The following is an 18,710-nucleotide window of genomic DNA, read 5'->3' as shown; positions in this document are numbered from 1 at the left end:
ATACAGATAGCTATTACAATTTACTAAAATGCATAATCTACTGATCAGTTCATCTATCCGTCCATCCATGCATCCATTTTATTCTTCAAAACCTTTCAGTCTACTGATAGCAGTTATCCTCTGATTGCCCTTGAAAATGTATGACCCCTCAGAAAATACCTACACATACAAAAAGAGAACAACAACAAAAAAAAAGAACTCTGACAAAACAATTTCTTTTATTGATCTTTTCCTTTAAATAACTGGTTATATAAGGAGAGTCTTTCTTTTAAGTCTTATCAAACATCATAAGACTTACCTTGCATATCTTGTAGGCTTTCAAATGAAACTCTTCTTTGAGAAATGGCATTTTTCTTATATAATCGTTCCCTTGCCTACTCTATGATTCAAAATGTCATGAACTAAAATTTATGCTGCTAATATAAAAACAGCCTATACACAAATTCATCCAAACCATGTGAATAGAATGGTAAGTTTAGAACTAACCACAGGGTAAGACACAGGATAGACAGCCAGACACACACACACACACACACTAACAAATACAATGCTTAAATAAAGGATATTGTCATCTTTTCCACAAACTTATCGTGTCGATTTTCTGTTTTGGGGAATTGCTTGATGTCACGTTCCAGATGAACAATTTGTTGTTCCATTGCTGCAAGGCTGCTCTTGAGAATTTGAGCTGAAACTAAAGAACAATGTGCAAAATATTTAGAATATTTCACCAGGTATTTCACAAAACAACTAAAAGAAAACCGTATCAGTTCAAGTATTTTTTTAACGTGGAGAATAGTTTCATGAAACTAACTCACATTTTTCTAAATTACTGCTCATAAAATGTCTACTCTCCATGAAGGAAGTGAAAATGTATAATATACCAAATCATCATGTTTAATATGGGAATGTCATTTTATTCAGCCATTAGCTCAAATGAATCAACTTCTATTTAAATTTATTGATGGACTTCCTAATATTTCATTCTTTAAAATCTAATGTGAAGATTAAAGAGAAACTAGGGTTCAAAGAGATCCTATCTATTAATGCATGTTCTTGCCTATGTAAATGATTTAACGTTAAATTACATAAAAGGATCAAATATTTTTCTTTTGTTGAAAGACCCTGATTTTTATAAACCAATATCTATGGTTTAAATTCCTGCGTTTACTACTTTTCATACTCAGAGACAAGAAAAATAACTTTTGGTGTGAAGAATTTAGAGCAAACCATAGCGAATACATCTGCACATACACACCCACAAAGTTTCCGAGAGCCCTCAAACATGATCATTAGTTGCCTTAATTACCCCTAACATTTTCTGCACTTTTCTTTTTCTCTCCTCATTGACAACCAATAATTTTAAGTATTACATTCAAAGTGCTCTTAAATACGTTCACACTTTCCAGATCTCTGAGGATGCCTTCTTTTCACAGAGCTACTTTTTATTTTTAATCTTATACTATTTTACAGATACTCTATTACTCCATGACTGCCAATTATATATGAAGACAATTCTATCAATATCAACAGTATTTGACAGGGTTCTAGTTGAAAAGACAAGGTAAGTATTAAAATTTGATAGGTAGCCTGCGACATTGATTTTTAAATCCAGGTTTCTGAAACACAGTTCTTTTCATTAAAGGACCGTGAAACAGAAATAGAATAATATTACAATTTTTTTTAAGTAAATTGCAGTCTCATTCAGAGGTGTATTAGAATTACAATGAATAATTCAAGAGACTGACAAAAATCAACCCCCTGGCAAATTTCAGCCAGTCTTCTGATACAAATTCATCATGCTGACATACACACCTATATCTCAATGAGGAGAAATTGCTTAAATATACTTGGAAGTACAAGAAAGTGAAAATCAAATACCAACACTAAAGACAAATTATTTTTTTCCTATTAATCTGTCAGTACAAATAGCTAAATCCAATTCAGTTCCATTTGTTTAGATCTGACAAACTTGGAGATTATTCCTTATTAGAGAAGTCAAAGAGTTTTGCCCTGCCAAAAATGTGCTAACAGCTCGGTAATCATTGCTTGCTTTATTTAAAGGATGAATTTACTGTGAAGGAAACCATTCTCTCTGAGTTTAAAGCTGAATTTCTCCATTTCAATTTTTCCAGGAGATTCTTGCTAATTATTCAAAAGGCTTCTCCATTCCCACTCACTTGATTGAAAAGCTGAAGATATGAAATTGACAAGTTGTTTAAGTCATTTAGGCTACATGGAAGAAATAAACGCATGATAACTTTCTGCAATAAACAAAATGTGCCCAGAGGCAAAGTTTATGTCACAATGGTAATTCCAGTAGTAAAAAGGGGATGATCTGAGGATTGTTCTGATTGTTCAGTGAAGAAACAGCCTAATCAAGTTTCTATACACACAAACGTATAGATAACTCAAATAACAAGAGACATTATTTTTGAAATTGCCTTTACTCTGAAGTTTTATTCTGAATAAAACAATATTTTTTAGACATCTATCCGCCTCAATTTCACATGTCAAATCCTTAGACCTCTATAAATCCCTCTAGTCCAAATCCCTCTAGAGCTCTAGTCCAAATTCTCTAACATTTATAGACACTTCTATTTGTTTAAGCGATCTTCCACATATTGCCTTTTGTTTTAAGCGAGAGTTTCTTTTTTTTTTTGGTTTTGTGTATATAAGCACAGAGTCTCTGCTCTGAACTGTCATGCTACTTAATAGTAAGATCCCTAACTAACACTTTGCTTTTCCCTCAGTACTTATCATATACTGTACCCAATGAATGTCTGCTGAATGAATATGTATATTTCAATGGATTTTGAATTGGATTTAAACATATGCCCACTTCTGCAAATGGATGTGTACAGAAGTTAGATACAACAAAAGTAATCAGAAGTTAGCATATTAATTATTAAATTAAAATGAAAAGGAAGTAGGAAGTTGAAGTATATCTAATATATAGAGGAGGCAGGGTTGCAGGAGATGCTTAAACAAAGGGGAAAGTGAAAAACTGAGATAAGGAAGAGAAGTAAGGGTCACCTTTTCCTAAGCTTCTCTATCCTCCCCCTCTAATAAACTATTAATATTATGCTGGAACAAAAGAAAGTAAAATATCAGAGATGTGAGAATCCAAGAATTTTAGCATACCTGCAAATTTATAGGTGCATTAAAGGAAAAATACCATTATATAAAATATGTCTCCTTAAATTGTTGGAATTATGGTATCTTAGAGTTGGAAGTGACATTAAAGGAGATATGGACCAGCCCCCTCAAGGTTTAAAAGCTCAGATTGTACAGCATCATTGTTAGCCTTCTGAAATAAAAACAGACTAACAGACATAGAGAACAGACTTGTGTTTACCAAGGGGGAGAGAGAATGGGGATGGGAAGGACTGGGAGTTTGGGATCAGCAGATGTAAACTATTACACATAGAATGGGTAAACAATAAGGTCCTACTGTATAGTACAAGGAACTATATTCAATATCCTGTGATAAACCATAATGGAAAAGAATATATGTATAAAACTCTCTTTGCTTCATGGGGCTTTCCAGCTGGCATTAGTAGAAAAGAACTCCTCTGTCAATGTAGGAGACATTAAGAGATGCGGGTTTGATCCCTGGGTCAGGAATATTCCCTGGAGGAGAAAATGGCAACCCACTCCAGTATTCTTCCCTGGAGAATCCCATGGACAGAGGAGCCTGGTGGGTTACAGTCCACAGGGTCACAAAGAGTTGGACACGGCTGAACCGACATAGCATGCACGCATGAATTCACTTTGCTGTACTGCAGAAATTAATACAACACTGTAATTCAACTAAAGTTCGATAAAATTTACTAAATAAATAAATAGACAGACAATCTCCATTCCCAGAAAACAGAGCCTATGACAAAGCTTGCATGTAACAGCTTTATCAGTGGTGGGGTTTAATCCCAGTAAAACAGGCATGAGGGAAAAGAGAAGAAAGCAAATACAAGAGAGGATGTTACTGAACTGGCTATACCTTTACAGAAACTACAGCTGCTTGCTTAGTATCTCAGGTTGTCTCCATCAGGGCCACTTAATGGATATGTGAACCATGAAGTCACCCGGGGCCCCATGCTTAAAAGTGCCGTGTTCTTTGTTTAAGGCTTTATTGTCAGCACTTTGAACTTCTTAGTAATTTTTCAAACTAAGCTTTGCAATTTCATTTTGTACTGGGCCCCACAAACATGAAGTCAGTCTTGGCCTCTGCATAAGACAAATAAAGCAACTTCAACTTGAAAGAGTTGGTTAAAGGAGGTGAAAGGTTGACTTGGTACTCCTCATTTCTTATTCTCATTGGTGAAATTCTATACTAAGAGATGCGAACTTCCAGGTCTGGCTAAGGAGCAAGACAAGTGGCCCCAGATTGGAGGGAGGGCCTTGGCACAGAAGGGATACCCAGTGAATTTACAGAGGATTCATTCTACCCCTGAATGGCTTATTTCCTTTTTGACACTTGATATAATTAGAAAAACTCTACTTGCTTATAATCAAAATCAGCATACTTGAAGTCTTCTTACCCATTAGTCCACATTTTGCCTTAAAGCAACATTGCTTAAGTCTACTTCCTATTTTATAGGAAAGATGTCCCTTGCATCTTCTTAATCTGCCAAGGTTACAAACATGCAGTTCCTTCAACTAGTCCTCCTAAGGTATAAGGGTTAGTAATCACTTATGCTCCTAATCAATAACTAACATTTATTATTTACTATGTTAAATATTATCACCTGTTCAAAGATCATGGCCCTGTCATGATGAAGGGGCTTGTATAACTCAATGAAGCTATGAGCCATGCCATGCAGTCCCACTAAGGTTGGACGCGTCATAGTGAAGTTTTCTGGAAAAGAAAAATGTGGTCCACTAGACAAGGAAATTGCAACCCATTCCAGTATTCTTTCCAAAAGAACTCCATGAACAGTAAGAAAAGGCAAAAAGATATAATACCAGATGAGCCCCCCAGGTTAGAAGGTGTCCGATATGCTACTGGCAAAGAGCAGAGGGCAAATACTAATAGCTCCAGAAAGAATGAAGCGGCTGAGCCAAAGTGGAAACAACAGACAGTTGTGGATGGGTCTGTTGGTGAAAGTAAAGTACAGTGCTGTAAAGAACAATACTGTATAGGAACCTGGAAGTTAAGTCCATGAATTAAGGTAAATTGGACATGGTCAAGCAGGAGATGGCAAGATTGAACATCAACATCTTGAGGAATCAATCAACTAAAATGGAAGGGAATGGGAAAATTTAATTCGGATGACCATTATATCTACTACTGTGGGCAAGGATCCTTCAGAAAAAACAGAGCAGCCCTCATAGTCAACAGAAGAGTCCGAAATGCAGTACTCGGGTGCAACCTCAAAAACGACAGAATGATCTCCATTCGTTTACAAGGCAAATCATTCAGCATCACAGTAATCCAAGTCTATGCTGCAAGAACTGATGCTGAAGAAGTTTAAGTTGACTGTTTCTATAACACCTTCTAGTGAAGTCGTTCAGTTGTGTCCAATTATTTGCAACCCTATGGACTGTAGCCTACCAGGCTCCTCAGTCCATGGGATTCTTCAGGCAAGAATACTGGAGTGGGTTGCCATTTCCTTCTCCGGGGGATCTTCCAGTCCCAGGGATCAAAGCCAGTTCTCCCACATTGCAGTCAGACACTTTACCCTCTGAGCCACCAGGGAAGCCCAATACCTTCTAGAACTAATACCAAAAAAGGTTTCTTCTCCATCATAGGGGATTGGAATACAAAAGTAGGAAGTCAAGAGGTACTTGGAATAACAGGCAAGTTTGGTCTTGAAGTATAAAATGAAGCAGGAGAAAGGCTAACAGAGTTTTGTCAAGAGAACACACTGGACATAGCAAACACCTTTTTCCAACAACACAAGTGATGACTGCACACATGGATACCACCAGATGAACAATACCAAGATCAGATTAATTATGTCCTTTGCAGCTAAAGATGGAGAACCACTATATAGTCAGGAAAAACAAGACCTGAAGCTGACTTTGGCTCAGATCATGAGCTCCTTATTGTAAAATTCTGGCTTAAATGGAATAAACGAGGGAAAACTACTAGGCCATTCAGGTATGACTAAATCAAATCCCTTACAATTATACAGTGTAAGTCACAAATAGATTCAAGGGATTAGATCTGACAGAGTACCTGAAGAACAATGGATGGAAGTTCAGGACATTGTACAGAAGGAAGTGACCAAAACCATTCCAAAGAAAATGAAATGCAAGGAGACAAACTGGTTGTCTGAGGAGGCTTTATAAATAGCTGAGGCAAGAAAACAAGGGAAAGGCAACGGAGAAAGGGAAAGATATACCCAACTGAATGCAGAGTTCCAGAGAATAGCAAGGAGAGATAAGAAAGAAAGTGAAAGTCACTCAGTCATGTCCGACTCTGCAACTGCATGGACTATACAGTCCATGGAATTCTCCAGGCCAGGATACTGGAGTGTGTAGCCTTTCCCTTCTCCTAGGGATCTTCCTGACCCAGGAATCGAACCAGGGTCTCCTGCATTGCAGGCGGATTTTTTACCTATAATAATGAGGGAAGCCCAGGGAGAGATAAGAACGCTTCTTAAAGGAACAATGCAAAGAAATAGAGGGAAAACAACACAATAAGAAGGACTAGAGATCTTAGAAAATTTGAAGTATCAAGGGAACAAGGATGGGTATGATAAAGGACAGAAATGGTAAGGACCTAACAGAAGCAGAAGAGATTAAGAAGAGTTGGCAAGGATACAGAGGACAAAAAAGATCTTAATGACACAGATAACCATGATGGTGTGATCACTCACCTAGAGCCAGACATCCTGGAGTACGATGTCAAGTGGGCCTTAGGAAGCATTACTAGAAACAAAGTTAGTGGAGGTGATGAAATTTCAGCTGAGCTATTTAAAATCCTATAAGATGCTGTTAAAGTGCTACACTCATGTCAGCAAATTTGGAAAACAGCAGTTGCCACAGGACTAGAAAAGGTCAATTTTCATTCTAATCCCAAAGAAGTGCAATGACAATGAATGTTCAAAATTACCACACAACTGTGCTCATTTCACATGCTAGCAAGGTTATGCTCAAAATCCTTCAAGCTAAGCTTTAGCAGTGTGTGAACTGAGAACTTCCAGATGTACACTCTGGATTCAGACAAGGCACAGGAACCAGAGATCAAATTGCCAACACTCACTGAATGAAGAAGAAAGTTCCAGAAAAACATCTAGTTCTGCTTTATTGACTACGCCAAAGTCTTTGACTGTGTGGATCATAACAAACTGTGGAAAATTCTTAAACACACAGGAGTACCAGACTATCTTAACTGTCTCCTGAGGAACTTTTATTCAGGTCAGGAAGCAACAGTGAGAAACAGATGTGGAACAACTGACTGATTTGAAATTGGAAAAGGAGTATGACAAGGCTGTATATTGTCATCCTGCTTATTTAACTTATATGCAGAGTATGTCATGTGAAATGCCAAACTGGATGAATCACAAGTTAGAATAAAGATTCCTCGGAGAAATATCAACAATCTCAGATATGCAGATGATACCATTCTAACAGCAGAAAGTGAAGAGGAACTAAAGCGTCTCTTGAGATGAAAGAGGAAAGTGAAAAAGCTGGCTTAAAATTCAGCATTCAAGAAACGAGATCACAACATACGGTCCCATCACTTCATGGCAAATAGAAGGGCGAAAGGTGGAAGCAGTGACTGATTTTATTTTCTTGGACTCCAAAATCACTGTGGACGGTGACTGCAGCTATGAAATTAAAGGATAAATGCTCCCTGGAAGAAAAGCTATGATCAACCTACAGCTACTGCTGCTAAGTCACTTCAGTCGTGTCCGATTCTGTGTGATCCCACAGATGGCAGCCCATCTCAGGCTGCCCCATCCCTGGGATTCTCCAGGCAAGAACACTGGAGTGGGTTGCCATTTCCTTCTCCAGTGCATGAAAGTGAAAAGTGAAAGTGAAGACGCTCAGTCACATCTGACTCTTAGCGACCCCATGGAGTGCAGCCAACCAGGCTCCACCGTCCATGGGATTTTCCAGGCCAGAGTACTGGAGTGGGTTGCCTAGACAGCATAATAAAAAGCAGAGACACTACTTTGCCGACAAAGGTCCGTCTAGTCAAAGTTATGGTTTTTCCAGTAGTCATGTAAGGATGTGAGAGTTGGACTACAAAGAAAGCTGAGCACCAAAGAATTGATGCTTTTGAACTGTGGTGTTGGAGAAGACTCTTGAGAGTCCCTTCAACTGCAAGGAGATCCAACCAGTCAATCATAAAGGAAATCAGTCCTGAATATTCTTTGGAAGGACTGATGCTGAAGCTGAAGTTCTAACACTTTGGCCATTTGATGCCATTTGACTCACTGGAAGACCCTGATGCTGGAAAATTTTGAAAGAGGGAGGAGAAGGGGAAGACAGAGGATAAGATGGTTGGATGCCATCACCGAATCTATGGATATGAGTTTGAGCAAGCTTCGGGAGTTTTTGATGGACAGAGAAGCCTGGCTTGCTTCAGTCCATGGGGTCAAAAAATTTGTGCATAAAATCTGTGCATCCATATTTCCCTTGAGACACTTACAATTTAGTTACTTTGCTTTTCTAGACATGCCTAATTTTGTTTTTAAGTATTAAAAAGAATTAACATGTGTCCACGTGCCTGATATTTGCTGTGAATACATTTACTTCAATCTTAAGAGGAGGCAATATTGATAATGTAACCAATTATGTTCTAGCTTACATTACTTCCAATATGTCTTCAGGGTTTGCGCATGCTTTCATGCATGTATGTGAGAGAGAGGGAAATATACACACACACACATATAACATTTATATATTATAATTATTACATCTAATTTTATATATATATATATTTTTTTTTTACTGTAGGTGGTAAGGATATATAGGGCCATTGGAGTTCCAAGAACATTTAAATGCCAGAGTGAGTTAGAAATGATTCTCTACTATGTAGCCCTCGCCTCAGGGTCTATTTTTGTGCTTATCATTATATTAGTTCACTAATATAAATTAAGGAGTCTTTAATGACAGTGTAAACATTTTTTAGCTGAGTAAATTCCCATTACAGGCATTTTCAATGACTGACTAGTCAGTTAGGTGGCACTTTAACTTTTTTCTCTCATTTCATTTTTTACAGTTCAGTTCAGTTGCTCAGTCACGTCCAACTCTTTGCGACCCCATGAATCACAGCACACCAGGCCTCCCTGTCCATCACCAACTCCCAGAGTTCACTCAAACTCATGTCCATCGAGTCGGTGATGCCATCCAGCCATCTCATTCTCATTTTTCACATCTGCTACTAAATTACTAAATGTGAATTACAACACTAAAAAATTAAATTATAGCTATCAAGTTTGTTATTATAGCTCTCTTCCTTGTACTCCATAAATAACCTTTTAAGTTCAGTACACTCTCTTGAGTTATATGTAGGGAGAAACCTTCCCCCCACATCTTATTTATCTACTTATATCAGTTAAGAAATATACATATAGTACTTATTTTCTGGTTTCAAACAAATATAATGAGTGGCCTGATCTTCATTCAAAACATCTGAAATGATAGATTTGCTGCAATTCATAATTTGAAGAAAAGGAAAGTGAAAAGATAAATGCTTTAAGTGAGATTTTATATGGAAAGACTACTCAATTACACAGGACAAAAGAGAACTGATATCCATTGGAAAAAAAAAAATCACATTACTCTGGTGACATTCTCTAGACCATGGGCAGAATGTGTAATCTTATGCAAATAAAATTTTTTTTCCAGCAAGTGGAGTAATTTTTTTCTCTGAATTAAATATTTCTATTAATTTTACCCACTGACAAAGCAACTGAACACTTCTTAACATCCTTGCTCGAAGAAAGGCCAAGTAAAAATTTACTCTTGAAAGTTGGTATGTGAATAGGCCCAAGCATGAATATAAGCACCTTGCAATTTTCTCTAACTGAATATATTTAGGTGAAGAATTACTATCAGCTGAGCGGCACAACATTAAAGTGACTGATCCAAAAAGTATACATAAAAAAGAAAAGGGCATTACAAGCAGTGAGAACAATAGGCACAGTTGCATTCTTTCTCAAGTACACTTATAAGTTAATAGTTTCATTTTATATGAATGCTATACATGGAAATGAACTAAATGTGTTTATATAATAACAATAGCGAAGGCTCAGCATTGTGGGCTTTAAAGAAAGTAAGCGAGAAATGGCACCAAATAAGAAATCCGTCTACTTAAAAAAAAAAATCCATTAGAGAATGAGTCACTCTCAAGAGGGGGTAAAAAAAAAACTGTTAAAAAGTCATCTTAACAGAAAGCACAATTTATCTAGTGAAAGTAAAAGTGTTAGTCGCTCAGTCATGTCCAACTCTTTGCTACCCCATGGATTGTAGCCCATCAGGCTCTGTCCATGGAATTTTCCAGGCAAGAATAGTGGAATAGGTTGCCATGCCCTTCTCCAGGGGATCTTCACAATCCATGAATTCAACCTGAGTCTCCTGCATTGCAGGCAGATTCTTTATTGTCTGAGCCACCAGGATCCTTACTAAATGAAATTTAAAAATATATGTCCTCAATGTGTGTTCACAAGAGCCATCCATTGTTTATTCTCAGAACATGTGCCTTTAGGAATAAGGTGCAATTTCTCTCAACTGGATCCATAATATGGCCTGAACTGATGCTCGAGCAGAGGAACATCGATAACAAAATATGTGAACTACTTTATAAACCATATGCATGTTTAACTAAAAAAACCCCCCAAAACCTAAGTATATTTCACTCTTTGGGTTCATACATTTGTATAAGATCTAAACCTACAAACCTCAGTCTAAATACACTTTTTTTTAAAAGAAGAAACAAATGGGAGGGGGGTTCAAGAGGGGGAACACATGTACACCCGGCGCAGATTCATGTCAATGTATGGCAAAACCAATACAATAATGTAAAGTAATTAGCCTCCAATTAAAGTACATAAATTTAAAAAAAAGTCACATATGCAAAAAAAAAAAAAAAGAAGAAACAAATGGAGCATTCTAACAAAAGGACAAAACGAAACAAAATCTTGCTAATAACTATCGAAGGTATGCTAAAAGGATAAATGGGTAAAGGAGGAGGTATAGAAAATTTAAAAACCCTCCGAATTACGATTTGCAGCTCAACATTCTATACCCTGATTACCAACCCATCAGCACTGGACAGCCAAGCTGCCAGCGAAGCATGGAGTTCTTTTACCTGCTGTCTCTTCTGCAAGTGTTATTCTGCCTGCAGCAAATCGTATGTGTGATTTTTTTAAATCAAAGGCTAAAAAACAAACTGAAATCTCCTATTCTTGTTGACAGTCTTAGCTCTAGGCCAGGATTGGGATGTACAGATGCAAGCTGAAGCTTCTATAAAGCGATGCTGAATATAGTCTTGTTGGAATAGTTTGTTGTCATTAGGTAGAATCTTTTTCAAAGCTCATTTGTTTTTCTTAGAGTAAAAGATGTCTGACTCACCCACATCTCAAAGTGGAATAATTTTAATGGGTCAAGTCATATCTTTACTGAGTTGAGGCTGGACTATGCTGAATTGTCCTTATTTGTAGATTTTATGTGAGTGACTGGAAAGTTATTCTCCTTAACAAAAAGCTTGCTTGTCAGAACCTTCAGCTACTTTATGACAATCCTATATTATTATTCACTTGTCAAGTCTATGTAATTCATTCTTCTTTTGCCTTGGAATCAGAACACTAGTGGTAAAAGGGATCCTTGTGAAAGGATGCTACTTAATATTACCTATAACAGAGGGACTTAAAATGAGTAAAATTACAGAAAAATATGTAAAATGTAGACTGTTGACTAAAGGCTAGAAAGGACAAAAGTCTTAAGAGATATGAAATTACAAGTTAGTAAAATTTGGAATTTTGAGCCTATGTTTACATATGCATTTAGTTTTGAGTTATAATGAATATTATGAAAAAGTCAAAGAAAAAATGTGAAAAACAACTATATTCAATATTATCAAAATGCCAATAAACTAGGAGTAAGAAATGAGCACTTTTTTTTTTCCTCCAAAACAACTATCTGCTTCTTGAAAAAGCATTCACAGATGTTTTCTTCTGAGCAATCACTTAATGGCAACTTTACTCCTGGTATACTATATGTTTAATATGGTCCGAAAAGCTTATATGGATTGAGAAACCATTTGAACACTTTCCTCAACATTATATTTGACAAGAACTAAATACATGTAGATAATGTCATCATAAAATCATGATGCTATATTAAAAGAAAGTTAGCCTTCTTGAGTGTAATTTTTGTGACTGTGGCTGAATTACCCACGAACTGTATTCCTGACCTCATCAGGGAAATTACTGGGACTATACTATTTGGCAAAGCTATTTTTGCACTTGACTGGGTTTTCCCAGAGGAAGTTTAGTGCATGGAGTCCACAGATATGTATATATACAAAATTGTCAACTTTAACCCAAACTGAATGCAGGTTGTCAGTGTCAGTACTAAGGTCAAAATACTGGAGTCATCAGAGTCCCTTCCACATTAGTATACTGCTTGGATTGGCAGTTCTGCTTAGGGTTACAGGTCAGATAAGAGAGGTTTTGGAAGCATATAGTAAGCTTAGGGTTGTGTGTTCCTTATTCATTAACCGACTGTGGATACTAGTAACATCAGTATATATGCCCACAGACAAGAGATTCACAATACAAAGTCAACAAATTAGAAGATATAAGTTCCTTACCACTGAAGTCTGTCCATAAATAAAGCAGGGCTTTATCTGGGTGTTATCATTTCATAAATCTATTATACCTTAAGTGTTTATGCCTAATAACCTAACAATGAGGAAATGAAGTTTGAGAAGTAGGTGGAGCCTTCATGGCCATGATAAGAAGCTTAGGTTTCACCCTAAAGTAATGGGAATGTACTGAAAGGCTTTAAAGAGGAGAGGCTGATGAAAATTACACTTTGGAAAAGATTCAATTTATGGCAGCTAGGTGGAAAATGGAGGGAAGGGGTCAAGAATAGTAAACGTGGGCAGAGTTAAGAAACAGTGATTATAGTCTAGGCAGGAAATGATGGTGACTTGGATTAGCGTGACCAAAGATGGTTGCAGTTTATATTATAAAGTCAGATATACAGCTGACTCGACTTGGGGTGGGGGATGAAACCTGAATGGCAAAGAGAAAGAATTGTTAAGAATGATTCCTGGGTTTCCAGCATGAACAAAGGAAATCAAACATTAGGAGGGAAATCTGTGGGGAATATTCAAAGGTTTATTTAGCTCTGGACTAACCAAGTCTCAACTGCATGAAGCATACAAGTTGAGATGGCAAATTGCCAGTTGGATATATGGATCTGGAGCTCGGAAGAGAAGTCTGAGCTGGACACAGGAAATAGGGTGACATTTGCATACAGACACAAACTTCCGTTATATTGTTTCATTATATAATTTAGTCTACAGCTAGCCTTCTGGCTGTATAAATCTAGGTAATAATTCCTGCATCCTTGACTCATTCCAAGTACAAACATTTCTAGATGTTGGGTAAGGTCATTTTCCTCTGGGCTATGCTTATAATTTATTCCTCTTTTTCTTCTTTCCTCTACTTTGTTGAGTTACTCTAAACTTTCACAGCTACCATGGATACTTCTAGTAAGCCATTTTCTCCCAAAGTCTTGCTGTTTTATTTCTCTTGAAATAAACATTGTCAATAACAACCACACAGCTAATTGCACTTGGAGGTGGGGGGAGTACACAAAATCAAAAAGTGCACACCTTTGAAGCACATTGTCAAGAAAATTTCCTTAAAAGAAGGAGAAATCAGAAAGACTCAGTTGTTTTTCCTTCATAGCGTACGTAACTGGTACATAAACACTGGCACAAGTGGAAGGGTTAAGGGTGGTTAAGCCAATAAAAGACAAAGTAGATTTCATCCTTCTTTGGTCCCTCTCTCCCACCAGTTCCAGTTGAGGTATTCACAGTAAGTATGTCTTCTTCCTGCCTGTAGCTCTGCAATCTTTTGGGGTATACACATTTCTAGCTTTCACTGTTGGTTGTTTTTCTTTGAATGGTCATCACAATTAACTGCAGAATTTCTTATCAGTAAACTGTTCAAGGCCAACAGCAGTGCTTACCTGCATTTTAATCAGAGTAGAACAATATAATTAACACTCCTGAGTGTACTGAGTAGAAAGGGATGCTGCACACATCTTGCTTTAGTTCCCAAGCAACTCTGTTGCTGCCCTGGATGTGATAAAGTCCTAATCTCCTTCATTTTTTTTTTTAAAGGACATGTATTTTTCCCTTTATTTTTATTTGAAAAAAAATTTAAACAAATTTCACCTTCCATCAATTTCAAAAGGTCCATCACTGTGCCTCCAATCAGTCAGCAAGTTACATTTGCCCTATAATTTCTGGCCTTCAGTATTTTAAAATAAATGTTTAATAATTATGGTCCTTTTACCCAAATTATTTTGCCAACTTATAAAGGATTTACAGATCTTCTATGGAGCCAGTAATGGGTAAGAAAACTCAAATAATTCCACCCAAATGGTCGTAACTTTCAACCCTGGACAACTAAATAATAACATTTATTATGTAGACCTCTCAATTTCCCACCAAATCAAAAACACCATTTCAGTATTAAATATGGTTGGATGCTTAAAAAGTTTCAGAATAACATTGCTTAAGCTGTGATCACAGGAAATTCTATCCATGACACACAACCAGATGCCATGCTGATAATACATACTGATAAGAGATTTAGTCCTGAACATCACATATGTTTTTCCAAAACAGTTTTTCTAGTAGCTCAAACTAGACAAACGTTATAAAACATGTCTCAGTATTAAAATATTGTATTCAACTACAATTAATATTAATTTACAGAATGTGGTAAAACACACGAAGAAGGCCTAGCACACAGGAGATGCTGACTAGTGTCAGTAGAACTGAAATTGAAAATTGAATGAACAATATCCTGCTAAATATCCTACTAACATATCCTACTAAATTGTCCTCCTAGAGACACACTTGCAAATTAGTGAAAAATGGTGTCCTAAAATCTGGTTCCATACCATGCCAGACTTATTCTTTAAAACCTAAAACCTGATTTGCCACCACAAAGCTTAAAATCATTTAGTAATCCAGTGGTATGCTAATATTATGGTAGGAAAAAACACGGCCTTTGGAGTCAGAGACACCTATTTTGAATTCTTTACCCATTACTTACTATGTGATTTGGGCCATGTTGGACTTCCCTGATAGCTCAGTTGGTTAAGAATTCGCCTGCAATGCAGGAGACTCCGGTTTGATTCCTGGGTCAGGAAGAGCCCCAGGAGAAGGGATAGGCTACCCACTCCAGTGTTCTTGGGCCCCTCTTGGGGCTCAAGAGTCTGCCTGCAATGAGGGAGACCTGGGTTGAATCCCTGGTTTGGGAAGATCCCTTGCAGAATGGAAAGGCTACCCACTCCAGTGTTCTGGCCTAGAGAATTCCATGGGGTCGCAAAGAGTCGGACACGACTCAGTGATTTTCACTTTCACTAACTTCAAGTTTTTGAACCTTAATTTCCTCACGGTGAAATAGAGAAAACAATGCTAACTTCATAAGGTTATCATGGTGATTACGTGAAATATATACGACAAAGCTCTTATCCTATTAAGTAGCACAGTATAGAATTATAAAGATGTTATTTCTTTTTGTGCTCTTGTCACGAACAGGATCAATATGACTTTAAAAAGACGACTTCCACCTCCTTCTCTCTTATTTTCATTTAAGGTCATTCTTTCACATTTAATGCTACTGAATTGCCATCCTCAACTTCTTTCATATTTCCCTCCATTGGTTCATATTTTTCTGCCTAGAATATTTCTGCTACCCTGGACTAATGAATTCCCATTCTTCTTTAGAAAGAACATAAGCCACTTTTAATTTCTTTGTGGAAGTTTTAAGCATAGTTTTTGCTTTTATGACAGTTATTAATGTATAGTTTAGAGTCAAATCATTCTATAAAACTGCTTATTAAAACAGCACTTGCTGACTTGTCCCCCTCATTTCCCACAACCCACAATTATTTGCTTTCTTTTAGCTGATCAAAAGAACAACAACAAAAAAAAAAACCACCCTCCATATTCAGGAAAAAAAGTCAATGTTACTATTTCTTATTTTATTGTTTTTCCTTTGCAGCTTTACTGAGATATAATTGGCCTATAACACTGTCTATGTTTAAGTATACTGATGTGTTGATTTGACACATTTATATATAGCAAAATGATCACCACCATTGCTTTAGTTCACACCTCCGCCCTGTGACATAATTATCATTTTTTTTTTTTTTTGTGGTGAGAACACTTAAGACCTACTCTCTTAGCAACATTCAAGATTATCATACATTTTTAGCTATAGTCATTATGCTGTACATCAGATCCCTAGAACTTCTTAATCTAATAACTAGAAGTTTATACCATTTGACTAGTATCTCCCCATTTGTCCCAAACAACCCCCACCCCCGCTCTGGTAATAATCACTCTACTCTCTTTCCTAGGAATTTCCATTCTTTTCTAGGTCAATTCATGTATGGAACTTCTCATGACATCTTTATCTGCAATGACATCATTTTCAATACTCTCATGGTACTTTTGATTCTTTTATAGCATTTTCCCCCTTGCATTCCAATAGTTTATATGGCTACCTCTCTTAAGAGAATTTTAGTTCCTTGAAAGCAGAGTGAGACTATCAAAAATATTTCCCTATTCTCAGTTTCTAATACTTCTCATTTAGTGAGTACTTAATAAATTTTGTTTGAACTGAGACACCATGCTTCTCATTGACCCAATTAGCAAACATGATTTTTAAAATACAGACTATTTTTAGTCTCCAGAAACTCTTCTACAATGTAAACTAAAAAAAACAACAACAACAGCAACAACTTTTCAAGAAAAGTTAAAATTGTTAAACGGATTACAAATATTCGCATCTTTGACACAGTAATACTAGCTATTCGTAACTGTCTTCAAAAAAAGAAAGAAAGAAAGAAAAAGAAAATGAAAGATAAGTCAGGAATTTGGGCCAAAGAAAATCATGTGGTATTATATGAAGTGGCACAAAAATGACAATCTAGACAACCAGAGATAAGGAAATAATTAAGTAAAAACTTCAGTACAATGATACGAATGATGATTGTACAGCCAATAGTGTAAAGTTCACAAAACTTTGTAATAACAGAAAAATATGTGATTTCTTTTATATCAATTGAAAAAGAATCATCTTATAAAAGATTATGTAGGATCTTAAATGTGTAATGCATTTTGTTTTAATAACCTCTTTGCGAAAGAAAAGAAACTCCCTAAATTTGAATGGTACCTCCATATCACTCACATGTTCATTTTGCATTTTATAGGGGATAGAATACTGGAACATAGGGTGAATCTGATTGTTAACAAAGAAGGGAAGGGACCTTTTTAAGTGTATAGGGAGATTCTACGAAGCAACACCTACCCCCCAAAATCATTGGATGTATTTTGGGTTCTGATGAAAATAACTACTTTAGAGGCACAAAGGATGGTTTAAATCAGTCATCTTTCATAAGGCCCATCTTTCCAAGTATCTGAACTTTGTAATGCAGAATTCTCAGTCTATTCAAATATGTTCCTGAAAAGTCCCTTCACCCTAGGTAAAAGAGACGCATCAAATATACAAGGAAGGGCTACAGACACTTTTTAAATAGTACATAGTTTTAAAAGTCATGCAAAGAAAAACTGTTGAAAATCTTCATTCATCTACACAAGTGAGAAAACATTAGGCAAAGTAAAGCCCAGAGACTTTGAAGTATTCTGGCAAAATTCTCAACAAGCACATACACACACAATCTGGTTAAAGGCCCTTCAGATTTTTCAAATGTCTCATGATCATTTATGAAATCAGGGAAAGGAATTTGAAAATAATCACCTGTATACATGCACAGCAAGATAATATCTTGCATACTGTATGTTCTAAAATATTATAAATACATGTATAAATTGTTCTAAATCAAGAGTTGGCAAACTACTTGCCCATAGGCCAAATCTGCCTATTTTCATATGGTCTGCAGGCTACGAATGCTTTTTTACATTTAGAAGTGGTTGCAAAAAAAAAGAAAATCTGTGACACATGAAAATTGTATGAAATTCAAATTTGTGTCCATAAATAAAGCTTTATAGGAACATTGCCACTGACATATTGCCTGTGGCAACTTTTGCACTGCAGCTGTAGAGCAGAGTCCTTGTGATGAGGATGTTGTGTGGTCAGCAAAGCCTGAAATAGTTAATGTATGCCTCTTGAGGGAAAAGTTTGCTGACCTGTGTTCTAATTTTTTAATTGAGACATAACTCACATATATCACTGTATTAGGTTTAGGTGTACAACACAATGATTGGAGAGAATATAATATATATAGTGAAATGATGACCACAGTAAGTTTAGTCAACATCCATCACCTCACAAAGTTATAAAATTTTTGTGTTTGATGAAAAATTTTAAGATCTAGTCTCTTTACAACTCACAGATATATAATACAGCATCATAAATATAATCACTTGCTGTCCATTCCATGAATCCCCCGAATTTGTTAATCATATAACTGGAAGTTTGTACGTTTTAACCACTTTCACTGATTTCACTCACTCCTCACGCTTCACCACTGGTATC

At 36.5% G+C, this 18,710-nt stretch overlaps 1 protein-coding gene across 9 annotated transcripts in view; it reads right to left on the bottom strand.

Annotated features, from left to right (window-relative positions):
• Positions 1–18,710, bottom strand: part of DIAPH2 (diaphanous related formin 2) — a 1,076,961-nt gene that overhangs the window by 400,435 nt on the left and 657,816 nt on the right. For all 9 annotated transcript variants that reach the window (XM_088834166.1, XM_055438268.2, XM_088834164.1 and 6 more), the window contains one exon: positions 567–691. In XM_088834166.1, the coding sequence (XP_088690292.1) occupies positions 567–691 (125 nt within the window). The remainder of the gene's footprint in view (positions 1–566; positions 692–18,710) is intronic.

Source organism: Moschus berezovskii, chromosome X (genome assembly GCF_049115385.1).
Source record: "Moschus berezovskii isolate FMDL1 chromosome X, NW_MosBer_1.0, whole genome shotgun sequence".
In the NCBI taxonomy this organism is placed as follows: domain Eukaryota; kingdom Metazoa; phylum Chordata; class Mammalia; order Artiodactyla; family Moschidae; genus Moschus; species Moschus berezovskii.
The sequence above is the reverse complement of the archived record's forward strand: the minus strand, read 5'-3'. Positions and strand labels throughout refer to the sequence as shown.